Genomic DNA, 16746 nt, shown 5'->3' with positions numbered 1-16746 from the left:
ACGCACAGCTGCTGCACTGACCACTGCTTTGCACGAGCAGGCATAGACCTGGCCCAGGTTCTGACTCAGTGCTCATCAGCTTTAGCAGCTTGCGTCTGTCTGACCATCCTGACATCTTGCTTAGATCTTGCTTTACCCGATTTCTCCTCTGAGGTGCTGCATCCTACTCCCCAGTCCTTATCCGCAGCCTGAGTTCTGGCTGGGGTGTAGGTGAATGAACTGGGCTTCCTCCTGTAGCTACACCTCGTGCATGGGAAACTCACACCCACTTCACCCCAGACCATGCCCAGCCCAAGATCTCTATAGCCTTCGAATACTGTTGACACTACTGTAGAGCTGGCCTTTGCCACTGGGTGTGGTCGTCCTACTCAGTGCTCTTTATTGTTCTTATTCGGAGCATCTTCTAGGTGTCAGGCGCTGCAAAAAGACAAGCATGGTCCAGACAATGGTGCTAGGTGCTTTACATGTATTATTTCATTTAATCCTCGTTATCGTCCTGTAAAGTAGGTATTATTAATATCTTCATTTAAAAAATGAGGAAACTAAGGCGTAGGAAGATTAAGGACCCTTTTCCGAGTCACACAGCTGGTAAGAGGTAAAGCCAGGCCTAGAAACCCGAGCCAGGGCTCACAGCCTTTACAGCACACTGCTGTTCAGCCCGCTCGGCCACCCTTCATGGCTTCCTCCTTTTCTCCTGCTCGATATGCACCATGGCAGCAAATGCCTTCTTTTACTGTAGCACCTCTCACGATGTGCTATGATCGATCTGCTCGTCTCCATCTCTCATTAGGCTGGGAGCTCCCTGAGGGCAGGGATGATGTTTTATTTATCCTTGTACCCCAATGCTCAGCACAATGCCTCGCACAGGATAAGAACTCCGGAGGATGTTTGTTGACTGACTTGTATTGGCTTTTTCTTTCCTACCTGCTGACTTGTGTTGCTGAAGTCCCCCATATCCTCTCCCCAAACTCGTGAGCTATGACAGTCCTAGAATCAACATTAGCCATTACTCTTGGGTCTGAAATGGTGTGAGTGGGTAGATGTGCATATGTGTGTGTTTATGTGTGTATGATAGTATCAGCTAAAGCAACTTTTTAATTTTTTTTCCCAAACATATGTCTGCATCAAAAGCTTTTAGCCATCATGTTTCTTTCGTTTCCTTTCATCTGGAAACTTTCCATAGCCTTTCTTGGTCTTTATGAGAGACATTTTTTAAGAATATAGTTCATTAAAAAATATATAGAATGCTGTCCATTTGGGGGTTTGTCTGATGCTTCCTTATGATTAGGTTTGGGCTATGCATCCCCAGCCAGAATGACGCTGTGTCCTTCTCAGGCTATCACAGCTGGAGGCACAGGATGTCCGTCTGCCCAGCTGCAGGTAATTTCCATCACCCAATCAAGGTGTGGTTGTATTTCTGCCCTGTATAGTTAACATTCTTTTATCTCTTGTAACTAATAAACAATCTGCGAGGAGACATTTTAAGAACATGCATACATCCTGTTACTCATCAAAATTCCCCCCTGAATCCATTGATGATTCCTGCCTGTATCTCTCTTTAATGTGATGATTGCAAGATGACGATTCTGTAAATAAATGCAGTATCTGATTCTAGGGATAAAAATGCACTCAAAAAGGACATTATTGAGTTATTGACAAAGCTGGAATATGATGGCAGATTAAATAAAGTGCTATATAAAAGTTAAGTTCACTGAAATTTACTCTCAAATGACTCATAAAAAATCTGTGTGTATATATGAGTACATATATATGTGTGTGTATATATATATATATATATATATATATATGCAGAGAGATAATATACAAATGATAAAGCAAATGAAGGAAATGTTAAAAGGTAAAAGTTAGGCACTTGGATGTTCCTTGTATAATTCCCATTCTTGAAACTTTTCTGGAGATTTGAAGTTATTTCTAAATGAAAGTTAACAACAAGCTTTTAGCCACCGATAGAATAGACATTAGATGTCCAACCAAAAGCAATGCAAGTCTTTCATTTAATAGCTGACATTGAATCAATTAACGTACAAGTTTCCCCTGGACTGAATGATCCCCAAGGTCTAGTCCCATACGAGACCCAGTAACCCTCGGTGAAACATCTGTCTCTACATCAGTGTTTGTGAAACTGCTGACTAAATAATGGTGCTATTTTGAAATGGAAGCTTCTAGTTCTGGTTGCACACGTGTGGGTTTTCTTTATTAAAAGACAATGCAGCAACGATACAACGATACCTAAAGGGTCTTGAATAGAAGCTGAAATGATGGAGGCCCCTGAGGCAATGACACAGAACCTCCTGGCATTGGCACCTGCCAGCTCTGTTCAGTCCCCTTTCATGATCGCTGCATACTCCTTCTGATGTTCAACCAGCTTCAGGAATACCTGATATTTCTTGTCATAATATCTGTGAGAGACAAATGAATATGTTGAATAATCTCAAACTGATACGCAGCTTCCCCTTACATTTAGCACAGGAATGTATCTGTTATGGTTTTGCGGACGCCCCTCCTGCCCCCCAGTTTTTGGATGTTTACAGCATCCTGAGCAATGAATATTATTATCTGTAACTTACATGGGGTGTTATTATCTTCATTTTAGAAGTAAATGACATTTTCTCAGAGAGGCATATCTAAAACAGTATAGTTCAAAACCAGCAGGGCTAGAACTCAAACTCCGATTTGTCTGACTTCAAAGCCTTCCCTGCAATGTACTGAAAGGTGGAACACAGGACCTTTCACCTCCCAGCTTCCATAAATATTTCAAATATGACTAGCCCCAGGTTTGATGACTGGCTTAAAACCACAGCCTGCGCAGGGACGAGACTAAACATTTTAATTGCCCTTTGCAGATTCCACACCTCCATTTCCTTTGCAGACTGCTTTATTTGGGAGTCAAACCCCATGAAAACGTGACTAATAACTTTCCTGGCTGTGCCTTGCCTCCCAGGCATCCCACAGTGGACCTTACCCTCCCTGCCTCTCCTGCTGACTCTTCAGCAGAGACCTGTTAGAACCTGATGTTGGCCATGAGTCAGATGGAAGAGCAGCCCAATTTTGAAAGGGATGAGAGCAGTAAGACAAATCATACTTGAAGACTTGCAACTTGGTCCATACTTCTCATGCTTGGGAGGAGCTGACATGGGGGTGGGGTGGGGAGGCTGATGAAGCCAGGTTAGCTAGGCTGTCGTGGTAGATTCTGGGAGGATCTCAAAGGAAGTCCTCATGAGGGAGCTATGGTGCAAGCTTGTGAATGCGGGAGAGAGACTGTAATAACCCTGGAACTTCTACTTGCAAACATGCAGAGCTAAATAGATTAATAGGAGTCCTCCCTCCTCCCAGCACTTCTACCTTAAGAATTATGGTAACTCAAGAGCTGTGATGGGGCAAACACAGCTTTAAGAGGTGGATGCTGAAGCCTAGCTTTGAATCACAGCTTAACCCATGATTAGCTGTGTGACCTTGTGTATGTTACTTAATGTGTTGGTGCCTGAATTTCCCCATTTGTACATGGGAATAATTATAGGATCCACCTGAAAAGCTGTTGCGTGAATTTAGTGAGGGAATCTATGAAAAGCATTTAGAGCTCTACCTGGTTCATAGGAAGTCATATCAGTGCTTGTTATGGTAGCTACTTTAAAAAAAAATAATATTCCAGTATTATCATCAATCTAGCTATATGTGGATTCTCCTAAAACCCACTCTGTGAGCCACCAAATTCATTAATCATAGAATGATTTTTGGAACAGCAATTTTCTCCTTTTAATGACACTTAGCATAATAACAATTTTACGCTAAGCAAGTTTCACTATCTGATAGATTTCCTAACTTCGGGATCTCAAAACTGCTGGAAGGGAGCTTAGGTCATTAACCCTTCTCATATACTTAAAGATTTCCAATTCAATACTGACAACTTTGCAGCAGCTTTGTTTGTTGGCCTTATTCTTTGTACAGTGTGAAAAACATGGGCTTTGTAGGGAGTGAGACCTGGGTGACTTTGGGCAACTTCTTGAAATGGGCTGAGCCTCAGCTTCTCTGCTACAAGAGGGTGGTAACTGTACCTATAGCCACAGAGTGACCGGATTGTAAACAAGAAAATGAACATGGTACACTCCGTGAGCTGCCAAGTGCTAACTAATGTGAACTAATGTTCTTGTATGAGCCTATTGTCCTGGAATGCCAAGAAATGCATATTTTCCCTATTTTTATACACAGAAAACGGAGGTCTACAGCACTTATTTTTTCATGTGCTTTTAATTTTTCAGATTTTTTTATTGTGGTAAAATACATATCATGAAATTTGCCACTTTCATCATTTTTAAGTATACAGTTCAGTGGCATTAAGAACATTCACATTATTGTGCAACCATCACCACTTTCCATCCACAGAACCCTTTTCATCCTGCAAAGCTGAAACTCTATACTCATTAAACAATAATTTTCCATTCCCCCCTCTCCCCAGTCCCTGGCAATTACCATTCTAATTTCTGTTTCTCTGATTTTGACTACTCGAAGTACCTCATATAAGTGAAATCATACAGTATTTGTCTTTTGGTGACTGACTTATTGCATTTAGAATAATATCCTCAAAGTTCATCTATGTTGTGGCATATGTCAGAATATCCTTCCTTTTTAAGGCCGAATGATTTTCCATGGTATGTACATACCACATTTTGTTTATTTATCCATTGATGGACACTGGGTTGCTTCTATGTTTTAGCTACTATGAATAATGCTGCTATGAACATGGGTGTACAAATATCCCTTTGAGTCTCTGCTTTCAGTTCCTTTGGGTATATATCCAGAGGTGGAATTTCTGGATCATATGGTAATTCTATTCTTAAGTTTTGAGGAACCACCACTCTATACATTCCCACCAACAATGTGCAAAGGTTCCAATTTTCCACATCCTCAACACTTGCTGTGTATACATATTTATATATAGGTATATATATATATGTATGTATATATATATATATATATATATATACACATACATATATATGTATATATATGTATGTGCATATATATGAGGTCAGAAAATTAAGTTCGCGAACTTGTTGCAATGGTATTGCTAATCTTTTTTGATATCAGAGGGATTATTCATTATGAATTTGCACCAAATGGACAAACAGTTAACCAAGTTTACTATTTGGAAGTGCTGAAAAGGCTGCATGAAAAAGTTAGACGACCTGAACTTTTCGCCAACAATTCATGGCTCTTGCATCACGACAATGCACCAGCTCACACGGCACCGTCTGTGAGGGAGTTTTTAGCCAGTAAACAAATAACTGTATTGGAACACCCTCCCTACTCACCTGATCTGGCCCCTAATGACTTTTTCCTTTACCCGAAGATAAAGGAAATATTGAAAGGAAGACATTTTGATGACATTCAGGACATCAAGGGTAATACAATGACAGCTCTGATGGCCATTCCAGAAAAAGAGTTCCAAAATTGCTTCGAAGGGTGGACTAGGTGCTGGCATCGGTGCATAGCTTCCCAAGGAGAGGACTTTGAAGGTGACCATAGTGATATTCAGCAATGAGGTATGGAGCACTTTTTCTAGGATGAGTTCGTGAACTTAACTGTCAGAACTCATATATGTATATATATGTGCATATATATGTATATGTGTGTGTATGTATATGTATGTGTGTATATGTGTGTGTGTATGGGTGCACAGAGGGTGCCAAAAAATGTATATACATTTTAAGAAAGGAAAACTGTATTAAAATTGTAATACTCAATATATACGGATAATGAAAGTTGAATACAAGTCATGTGTATACATTTTTTTGGCACCCCTGGTATATGTGTGTGTATATATGTGTATATGGGTGAGTATGTATGCATGTGTATGTGTGTATATGTCTGTATGCGTGTGTTTATGTGTGTATGGGTGTATATGTGTGTATACGTATATATATGTGTGTATGTGTGTGTATATGTGCATATGTGTGTATATATGTGTGTATATGTGTGTATGTATATGTATATGTATATATGTGTGTATATGTATATATATGTGTATATATACAGAGGGTACCAAAAAATGTATACACATTTTAAGAAAGGAAAACTGTATTAAAATTGTAATACTCAATATATACTGATAACAAAAGATGAATACAAGTCACGTTTGACTTCTGCAATTACAAGAGGTGCTCAAAGTGGTTACCATCAGTGTCCAGACACTTCTGATTATGGCGAGCTACTTGCTGTGTATACATTGCTTGAGCAATGTTAAAGTGTCCACTTGTATACATTTTTTGGCACCCCCCCCAGTATGTATGTGTGTATATGTTTATATATATGTGTGTATACGTGTGTATATATATATATATATATATATATATATATATATATATATGCATTGCATGTGTGTGTGTAGTAGCCATCCTAATGTGTGTAAGGTGGTATGTTATTGTAGTTTTGATTTGCATTTCCCTAAACGACTAGTGACGTTGAGCATCATTTCATGTGTTCACTGCCCATTTATGTGTCTGTCTTCTTTGGAGAAATGTCTATTCAAGTCCTTTGCCCATTTTTGATTTGAGTTGTTGGTTTTGTTGTTGAGATTTAGGAGTACTCTATATATTCTGGATATTAATCCTTATCACATATATGACATGCAAACATTTTCTCCCATTCTGTGGCATCCCTCTTTATTCTGTTACTAATGCCTTTTGATGCACAAAATTTTCTAGGGCACTTTTACGTGACTGCTCTAAGACCAGGGTTAACTTCGGTTTGGGAATAAAAATGAGATTTGGGATCCTCCTAAAAAGCGTATTGAACCATACTGACTAGATTATGCTTTTTGTGATCCTGACTTTTAAAATCAACTGAATGCCCTCTCTTCCACACTCAGTCGGATTCTCCTGTGTGGCACAAACGTAAGTAAATGTTCCCTACAGATAATAATGTGATTTGAGTAGCTCAGAGGGAAACTGGCTCCCTTTCTACTTGCAGACATTCAGGCAGCCTGCAGATGGCGATAGAGCACCGCGTGTGCCTCCTTCTCCACAGGAAGGCTCCCAGCTGACAGCTAGAAGCTAAGGATTCTTTACAAAAGGAACACGTGGATTTACTGGAAGAACTTAAAAACAGACTTCCCGCAAAAGGCTTGAAAGGATCAGCAAAGAGACAGGGAAGAATAATGTTTCTAACTTCAACAAAAGAGCGATGCTGCTGGCCCATGGCTCCCACTGTAAGGGGACGCAGGATCTCTCAGTGTTCGTGAGTTGAACTCCTTCACGTTAGGGCCAGTTCCTCTGACCCCTGTATTTAGAGAGAGTTTTATAGTCTATATTCAGAGGATAACAGCCCAACTCCACTTGGAGACCTTCCTTAAGAAAATGAAAATAAATTTGGTTGCTCTTCTGTGGACATTTCCAACTCTGTTAAATACTGATTGTGCTTTGCTGGGATCAGCACCTGTGACTGTCCGTTATATAAGGTAGAATTTGCTTTTATGTCTTAACCTCAAATATGTTCCTAAAATTATAAAGGCCCTTGCACAACTGTCCCTTCATCATCCTTAAACTCACTACCAGTGACTTGATATAGGTCTTTTTCATCTCTCAATGTGGATTATTGACAAAGCCTTCCATCTGATCTCTCAGCTTCTACCGTTAGGCCCTTGAATTCATCCTCGAAGTACCTTTCCAAAATCTGCATCTGACCAGGTCCCACCACTGTCAAAAGTTCCATATTTCCATTCTGCCTGGAGGATGAAGTCTGAGGTCTTCAGCATGGCCTCAAATTCTCCACGAGATGACCCCATCTACACCCCCACACCCTGCCATTCCCTATCGCATACTTCGTACTGCAGAATTATGAGTTGTTTATAGTTCCTTGAACATACCATGCTGTTCTCACCTTTATAACTTTGCATGTTACTCCCTCTACCGAGAATGTCCTTCCCTGTCTTGTCTGATGACAATTTCTTTTAAGCATTTAAAGTCAGCTAGACTTAATCTCCTCTCAAAAGCTTTCCCTCGCCCCTACAGGTGACATTCTTTTGTTTTTTGGGCTACTTTATCACCTGGTAATACTTCTATTGGAGAACTTATCCCGTGGTTCTGAAATGATCTTTGTGCGTAAGTAAGATTGTGTTTTAATCCCCTCTAAAACCCACCTAGAGGCTAATGAGCATAATATGCGTTGAATGTAGCAGGAGTTCAATAAATTAGTGTTTTAGGACATGGGGTTAAAACATTGATCAAGGTCATGATGCAGCCCTCAATGCCAAGTGATGTAAAGGGTAAAAGAATGGACAGAAGCTACCTTGTCCTTTGAGGGAAGGTATAAACGATCCACGTTTTAGAGCAGAGTAGGCCCGATTTGCTGCTAATGACCTAGAGAAGAGAACAGTAACTTGTCTGAGAGATCAGAAGTGTGTATTAGACCCGTAGGTCTGGCCCTCCGTAGCTTTGTGATCAGAGATAATTGAAAGAGACTTTCCTTTCTGGGACCTAGTTTTATCAACTATTAAGTGAAAGGACTGGATTAGCTGACTTCCAAGGTTTAGTGCAGCTCTAGTGTTTGTATGGTCTCATTCCTTAGCATTGTGCATATACGGAATATAAACTTACCTTTTATCCTCAAGCCTGGGAAACACAACTTTCCCAACTTTGCTCATTCTTGCCATTGCCTCCTGTCAAATGAAGAGAAGAACACACAGCTGAGTAGGAAAGCTAACCCGAAGTGAGGCTTGTCATAGGCAACGACATTTAATTAGAATTCATTTCCCCTTAAGATACTCAGTTAATATATATATTTTTTCAACTTATTTTCGCTAGTAATGGGAATAAGACCCAATGAACACTAAAAGTTACACCTATGACCGCACAGCCTGGCCTTCCTAAATGGTTGTGTATTGAGGCCTCCAGGGCACAAACAGCTAGAAGGTGAAGTGTTTGTGATCAGTCCCAGGGAGCAATGGGAGGAAATTATTTCCCCTTCTCATTGCTGGACACGAGGGCTTCAGGAGGCAACATGAGCACACTGTCTACTTAACTCAACATAACAATAACCAAATGGAAGCCACTCTGCACCTCTACTGCGGGATAAAATAAAATATTTAAGACCTCTTCATTTCACCTTCAGCTTTCTTTCCAGAAGTCTTTGAAATTTTGAGTACAGATATGAGATCTCTGGGCTGAGTCTCATTGACTCGAGTTCTGAAATGTGACGTTGGAACATTCTTGTCTTTACAGTGGGACAGTCGGGCAGCCGGCAAGTTGCGGCATCTGAGTGGACATGGTTTAACGTGTACAGCATGAAAACCGATCACAGATTGTATTGGCTCCATTAGAGGACTGAAATGGTTAGGTTTCCTTGGGCAGCCTCCCAGTGCTGTGAAAGCTACGGGAAAGTTAGAGGAAATGGAATGAACCCAAACTTTGGAGCCCTACAAACTTGACTAGGCAGATTGTAAGTAATAGCACGACAAAGCTCTTCAGAATAGGCCCTGTTTTAGGAACAGCTACTGAAGTCTTATTGTTCAGGATATCGTCATTCTGGGGTCACTTCTACACGACTTCTTATTCCACATACTCATTACTCACTGTGCTAGGGACACAGCTTGGCATAAGACATACTCTCTGTCCTGGAGAAACTCACATGCGAGCATGGGAGGAAAAAAGTAAACAGCTGACTACCACATAGAATATGAGAGCTCCTAGGTCTCTTCAAAACATTTCCAAATGGTCCCTGCCCATCTTTGCCACCTTACTGTGGTTTTCACACACACACACACACACACACACACACACACACACACAAAATTTACCACCGATTTCCTTCTGACATGCCATGTATTTACTGGTTCATGTTTCCCTTATCTGCCCTCTCCACCACTTGACCTAACCAGAATGTAAGCTACATGAGGCCACAGGCTTTTCTGTTTGCTTCTTAGTCTCAGCACCTAGAATATTTGCAAAACATATCAAACCCCTTCCTTGTGCCAAGCACATCAGAGATGAAGAATGGATGGGTCCTTTCATCAAGAAGCTCACCATAGAAAAGACATTTACCCTGATCAAAATACAGTATGATAAATAACTATGGTGGAAGCAGATAAACTTCTTTTCAATAGTTATTCCAGGGTTAAGAAGCGTGAAAGCTTCTTTATCAGCTAGTCACTTACACATATTTCCACTCCTGCAAGGATGCTTCACCAACTCTTCCCCAAGGAAGGCAAGAACATTCTGAACAGTTATCTGCCCTCAATGGATTTAAAAGTGCGAAGTGGGAGACCCAAGTAGCAAGTACACTGACAGCAGACAAGAATCGGCATCCTTAGTGAGGAGATTTTAAGAAGTTATACAAAATTATTAAAAGGAAATCATACGAAAAGATAAAAACAAAAACAAGGGCCGTCTGGGGTCATTTTGTGAAGGGGCAGTCACACACATCTTAGTGAGGTTACTGCCATTCCACTTAACAAGGACATTTTCAGAGCTTGGCCTACCCCAGCGCGTCAGAATGTTTGCTCCCTGCACTAGGTTCTGACTCTCTTAAAGTAAACCCTGAGCCTCGCGAAGATGCCTCAGCAACCCCAATGGCCATCTTCGCCACTGGCTCGCTCTCTGGCTTTGTCCTCACTTCTTCCTTCAGAGTCCTGCTCTGCCGTGATCTAGGCAGGATCTCTCACCTCTTCCCCCTCCTCTGACTGCTGAAAATGCCCTCAGGGACTGTTCCGGGGGCTGTGCTCAGGCCTCAGGCTTGAGACAACATTCCAGGATTGCCTTCATGGGTGGGATCCGGGAAAACTTGTAGTATCGGAGGTGCTCCATAAATGTCACTTCCCTTCTCACTGTAACAGATGTGTGGACAAAAGGCACACAGGGAATTCTTTCTCCCTTTCTTCAGATTCGGGTTGTTTAAGAAAATAAATTATTAAGAAACAAACACCAGAAATCGAGATTTCAAAGGTTTAAAAAGAGGTTGTTTGGTTGCTCAGAAAAAGTACAGATTTAAGCATTAAACTTAGCTCAGGTATTGTCTCCATGGAGAGGACTTTTTCCGATTCATCCCGCCGCCTGCCTCCCTCCCAGATGGAGTTATTTGCCCCACAGCAACTTGTGCTTCCATCTATCATGCATTTATGACATGGCACCGCAATGCTTTGTTAGCACCTCAGTCTCCCCAACTAGACTGTGAGCTCCTCAAGATAGGAACTGTTATAATTATTCCCACTGCCAAACCCGGCATCTGGTACAGTGTATGTGTTCAGGGAATGTCTACGAGATGAATGAACTTGCGGATCATACGACAGAACGCTAAAATGGAAGTTTTGGCTGAGGTCTAAAGATGACAGACATAAGATACCAAAGTGAGCTAGAAACAGACCACCCTGAAGAATTTGTAAAAAGGGTGGTTAAGGACCCATTAATCAACTCTTAAACCTTTTATCCATATGGAAGGTTAGAAAAAGAGCTGGATTTTTAGAAGAGAGCTGTTGGTTTATTGTGTATCAGGCCTCCTTGTAGGGAAAGGGGTGAAAGGAGGCTCCTCAAGAATTGTGTTTGTTCTAAACACAAGTTACATAGGCATAATAAACATTGGATGAAAATATATTAAAATGTTAACAGGTTCAAAAGCATGGGTGATAATTAATTTTCTTAACTTTTTTGTGTGTTTTGTAAATTGTCTACAGTGGCATATATGGATTTGATAATTGCAAGGAAAGAAAGTACGCTGCATTTTAAAAAAACAAAACAAAGTTATGATTATAGAAGGCAGTCAAAACGCCTCGTGCTCACTCTTCTGTCTCCTGGGAGGCAGGGCTCATAACGAGTATTTGACACAATAAGGAGAATGCCCAGAGAATCAGTGCTGTCATCAGAAATAGCACTGCTGAGTTTCCTGATTTCTCCAAATAATTAACATAAAAGTGAAACCTCATGAACCCACTGGCTGCAGTAAATCTGGAAATTACCGCAGCATAACAATATGGATTTATTATGGAAATGCTGACACGTGCTAAATATAGTCACCCCCACAATATATTTCTGTTCAAAAGGGTCTATTTGAAGTTGGCTTCAAAATTCATACTTTCTGTCAGCAGGCAGGAGCCGGACAATCTTAATTTGCAGCACGCTACCCTCTTTGTTTGAGAGTCTAGACAGCACAATGAATGCAGTGACTTTTCTCTTTCCTTTTTGCCCACACAATGAAAGCTTTTTAAAAACAAAATATTTTGTAAAATAGCATTTTAATCACTCTTTTCTTTCTCTCTATAAGGCAGAGTTATAAATAAACCATGAAAGTTCACATTTGATCGTTACTTCTGAAAGCAAGTGAAGGGTTTCTGTAGGAAAAAATAGGGGCCCTGTACCCCGGGCATGAAAGACGGCATTCATGGGGTTTGACCCTTCCCTGCCGTGTCAAGGCCGAGCTCCCAGGGTGCACACACTGCTCACTTCTCTGGGAGCAGCACTGGCCATCACAAGCCCGTGTGGGCGCAGGAAACACCCACTTCTCATGCATTCTGGCCTGGTTTGGGAGCTACCACAGGCTTTAGGCTACACTGAGGTGAGGCAAGCAGGGAAATTAGGTTAAAGAAAGGAAGGGGCTCTTGAGCACCCGTGGAGAAGATGCAGATTCCATCGGTGCAGACACATTAATCTGGGGAGCAGGGGATCTGGTACCTTCGTCCTCCCCATGGGAAAGGGAACAATGGCCTTAAGACTTTGGGAAGACTATCAAGATGTCTAGACCCGGGCAGCCAAGGGTGCTGCTAGCTTGGCCGTGTCCAGAGTCAGGATCGGCAGGGAAGAATAACCAGGACCTGGCATGGTGGGTGCTATCATATCGTGTGAGCTCCCCACAGGCAGGAACCAGGTCACCGTAGGGCTCATGCTGGCACATCCTAGCCCTTACAGGTGCTTGAGGCATGATTGCCGAGTTGCTGAATGAAAGGGCCATGACTTTCCCAACAGGGACGGTGGCAGACATGTACTCCAGGGAGGGCTCAAGATGTTGCATGAGGATTCTGGAAGAACAAAATATTGGAGGTGCCATTTATCTGATTTTCAGTCTAAGGAAATTAAACGTGACCAGCACTTAATATGCACATTATCAGCAGATCCATCAGTAGGTCCACACATCAGATAGTCACGAGTCAGCTAAGACGTGTGAGGTTTCCTAAGAGAAGAACAGAGGCGATCTACAAGACTGAGGGGACGACCGCATGGCACTGGGCTTCTATGTCCCCATCTGCCAGGGATTTGCTACATGTTGTCATTTACATGGCCCAGAGTAGTGGAGTCAAAGGTATTATCTGGTTTATTTACACCAACCCTTACAAAATCAACAGGTGGCTGAAAAAGACTCAGTCAATGGATTAAAGGTAATGGTGACAATTGAGATTCAAGTAAACAAGAAAATGGTGACACTTTTACTTGGTACTAGCTCTTCATAGGATAAGGTAAAAGTAACGCAGACCTAGTATACCTTTAGATATTGCATAATCTTAGAATGAGGACATCATAATAGGCAAATATTTGAAATATTTTATTTCAGCTATATTTCACCTGTTTAGAGTAGGTGTAATCTATAAGGTCAGAGCATGTCTATGCTTTTTATAAAATAAGTAAGTTTCCATGCATTGAGGATGCAAGCTTGAACATTTTTTAACTGATAGGATATATGATCCAAAACACGTGGCACCTACTGACTTCTCAGACAACTCCCACGGCCACTGCCGTATTGCTGGTTTAACCCAAAGCTCCCCAAGTGCTCACTCTGTGCTGTGCACTGTGCTAATTGCTTGATATACATGACCTTTTTAATCCTCAAAATGACTTTATGTCACGGAGATCACCATCTAGTTCCACTTTATGAATCAAGGAGTAACAGAGAGTATAAAAAAATTTGCCCACGGTCATAAAGCCAATATGTAGTCAAGGCAGAATTCAAGTCCAGTTCCAGACCTTTGCTGAGTCCTACACTTAGACCCGATACTCCTGTCTTCCCTGTAATGCAAAAGCCTCATCAGTGAGTTCTCCAGGTTTGAGTTCAAATCCCACTTCTGCTGCTTATTAGCTGGGAGATTTCTTGGGTGAGAATGAGTGACTGTACATGTGTAAGACGTACCAGTACAGTACATTGTATTGTGTTTTTTTTCAGAGATGCTGACACATAGCTCTGAAATATATGAATCTGCCTTCTTGAGGAGCTCTGACTCATTTTACTGGAACAACAAGTTCACATGCTAATGTGTGGGCTGAGGCACATGACCCTCCACAGAAAAACAGAAAGTATAGCAATGTGATTTTCCTCCAAAAAGCATTAAGAAATGGCTAGTTGTTCTTTTATTTATTTTGTTTTGTTTTTATTTTTGACAGAGTCATCTTTTGACTTGCATCTGGCATTCTGTTCTGTGTAACCTTCGTGCACTAGAGACAACACTGTCAATTTAGAAGCTGGAAGGGATGAGAGAAAGGGAAGAGTGGGAGAAGTCTTCATCATTAATCATGATAGGAAGACTCACACTTCATTTATAATTTTAAATTCTTCCTATCTATCTATCCAGCCAGCCAGCCTGCCACCAACATACACACACATCTTGTTTAGGGTATTGATTACATGGGGGTACACATTTATCAAATTTCATCAAACTGGACATTTAAGATCTGTGTATTTCACTTTACGTATACTACATTTCAATTTAAAATTATAAAAGGAAAAAAACACCCTGTATGTGTATACATGTATGTGTTGGTATATTTATAATTTATTTAATTTTCCATTATATGCCTACCAAATGGAAATTTAAAAAAAATAAATGCCCAATTTCTAATATTGACTCTAAAATGTACCTCATATTAGTCGCTTGATCATAAAGGAGGGGTGGGGGTATGGAGGCTCTGTAATTCTGCAGGAAGTGGAGAAGCTAGTAAAAAGATACTGGGTTTTAGAGATAAATAGGCTTGGGATGGTATCCAGGCTATGCTACTTACTGGATGTCTGAACCAAGCCTTAACCTTCCCATCTATAAAATGGGAATAATATCTACTCATAGTATTGTTGAAAATTCCAGTATCGTACTCTCTGACTACCATCTCCTTCACTGGTCTCCTAACTTCCGCTTTCATATCCTAATAGCAGTCAGGGCCAGTCAAGGTGATTTTCAGAAAGAGAGAAAATATAGTGCAGTGATTAAAATGATAGACTCTGACTGTAACAGACTACCAGAGTGTGAAGTTGGGCTGTATCACTTACTAGCTATATTATTACGGATAAACTATTGAACTTTATGCCTATTTCCTTTATGCCTAAAAAATGGAGATAATAATAGTAGGCCTCATAGGACTGTTAGGATCATGTGAGTTATTTTAGGTAAAGCACTTGGAACAGTGCCAGCACATAGCAAATGCTCTGTAAATTTTACAAATTTATTATCCCACTAGCATGCAAGCTCCATGTGGCCAGGGTTTTTCTATTTGATTCATTCACTGTGCTAAGCACTGAGCCTGGCCAGAATGGGCAATCCATAAGTATTTGTTGAATGATTCAATGAATGAGGTAAATTAAATTTTATCTCTCTGGGCTGTTTTCACCCATAATACACAATCCTCTGACACCAAATGTGTGGGTTTTTTCTTAGATCAACCAATTCTCCAACTCTCCAGACACCAATTGGGTGTCCTACAATTCAATTTAATTTTGACACTAAGTACCCAGAGCTAGCATCAACACCCTGTAAGGATTCAGTCGCACAGGACTTCAGATGTCAGTCACAAGTCCAGGCCCCCGGTACATCTGACTGACTAGCTATAATAAATCAGAAGTTCCCGTGACCAGCCTTTCTACCTAAGATTTGATAACCTACTCACAGAACTCAGGAACACTCAGTTGCTTACAATGACCAGTTCACTTTAAAGGACACAACTCTGGACTAGCCAAATGAAAGAAATGCATAGGGCAAAGTATGGGGGTGTGGGAGGTGTGTGGTGTTTCCAGGCCCTCTCTGCGGTGCACCACCCTGGGCTCTCCAAACCCTGCAGTTTAGGGATTTTATGGAGGTTTCAGTACATGAGCATAATTTGTTAAATCATTGGCCATTGGTGATTAACTCAATCTCCAGCCTCTCTGCTCCTTGGAGATGGGGGGTTGAGGTTGAAATTTCCTACCCTCTAATCAGGCCTTGGCTTTTCTGGCAACCAACCTCCATGGCAACCAAGCTATTTAGGGGTCCCTAGCTACCGGTCATCTCATCAGTATACAAAGGACACTCTTTTTACTCCAGAGATACCGTGAGTTTTGGGAACTGTGTGCCAGGAATCAGGGACAAAGATCACATATTTAGTTTTTGTTGTATCAGAGTCTCTCAACCCTAAAAGCTGCAATGGACTCCCATTGGTTTTTCAATGAAATTCACATTTTATAGAATGGCCTAAAACTTCAAGATCGGTATCTCCAACCTCATTTCATGTCCTGTTCACGGTGCTCACCATGCTAGAAACGCACTGGCCGTCCAGCTGTTGATCGAACATGTTAAGTTTACTCCTGCTCAGGGCCTTCCTGCTTCTCTCAGGAATATTTTCTTGGCTCATTGACTGTCTAGCTTTTTCATGTGATTAAGTCCTCTTCAAAGATAATCTCGATGAGGCCACCTTTGGCCCCTCTTAGCCGAAACAGTCCACTTCTTGCAAACACTCATATTTCACGTCCTTATCGTTATAACCCTTCATTGCACTTAGCATGACCTGAAGTTAT

General features: G+C 41.2%; 1 protein-coding gene across 15 annotated transcripts in view; it reads right to left on the bottom strand.

Moving 5' to 3' along the window:
• Positions 1-2187: 2187 nt before the first annotated feature.
• The window catches only part of FGGY (FGGY carbohydrate kinase domain containing), a 378919-nt gene continuing 364360 nt past the window's right edge, over positions 2188-16746 (bottom strand). For 9 of the 15 annotated variants that reach the window (XM_074334784.1, XM_074334793.1, XM_074334782.1 and 6 more), the window contains 3 exons: positions 8613-8674; positions 8305-8375; positions 2188-2420 (listed from right to left, as the gene is read on the bottom strand). In XM_074334784.1, coding sequence (XP_074190885.1) covers positions 2389-2420; positions 8305-8375; positions 8613-8674 — 165 coding nt within the window. In that variant the 3' untranslated portion in view covers positions 2188-2388. Of the gene's footprint in view, positions 2421-8304; positions 8376-8612; positions 8675-16746 lie in introns of those variants that run through there. The other 6 variants (XM_074334788.1, XM_074334791.1, XM_074334792.1 and 3 more) reach the window with 2 other exon arrangements.

Source organism: Rhinolophus sinicus, linkage group LG06, assembly GCF_036562045.2.
Source record: "Rhinolophus sinicus isolate RSC01 linkage group LG06, ASM3656204v1, whole genome shotgun sequence".
Lineage (NCBI taxonomy): Eukaryota > Metazoa > Chordata > Mammalia > Chiroptera > Rhinolophidae > Rhinolophus > Rhinolophus sinicus.
The sequence above is the reverse complement of the archived record's forward strand: the minus strand, read 5'-3'. Positions and strand labels throughout refer to the sequence as shown.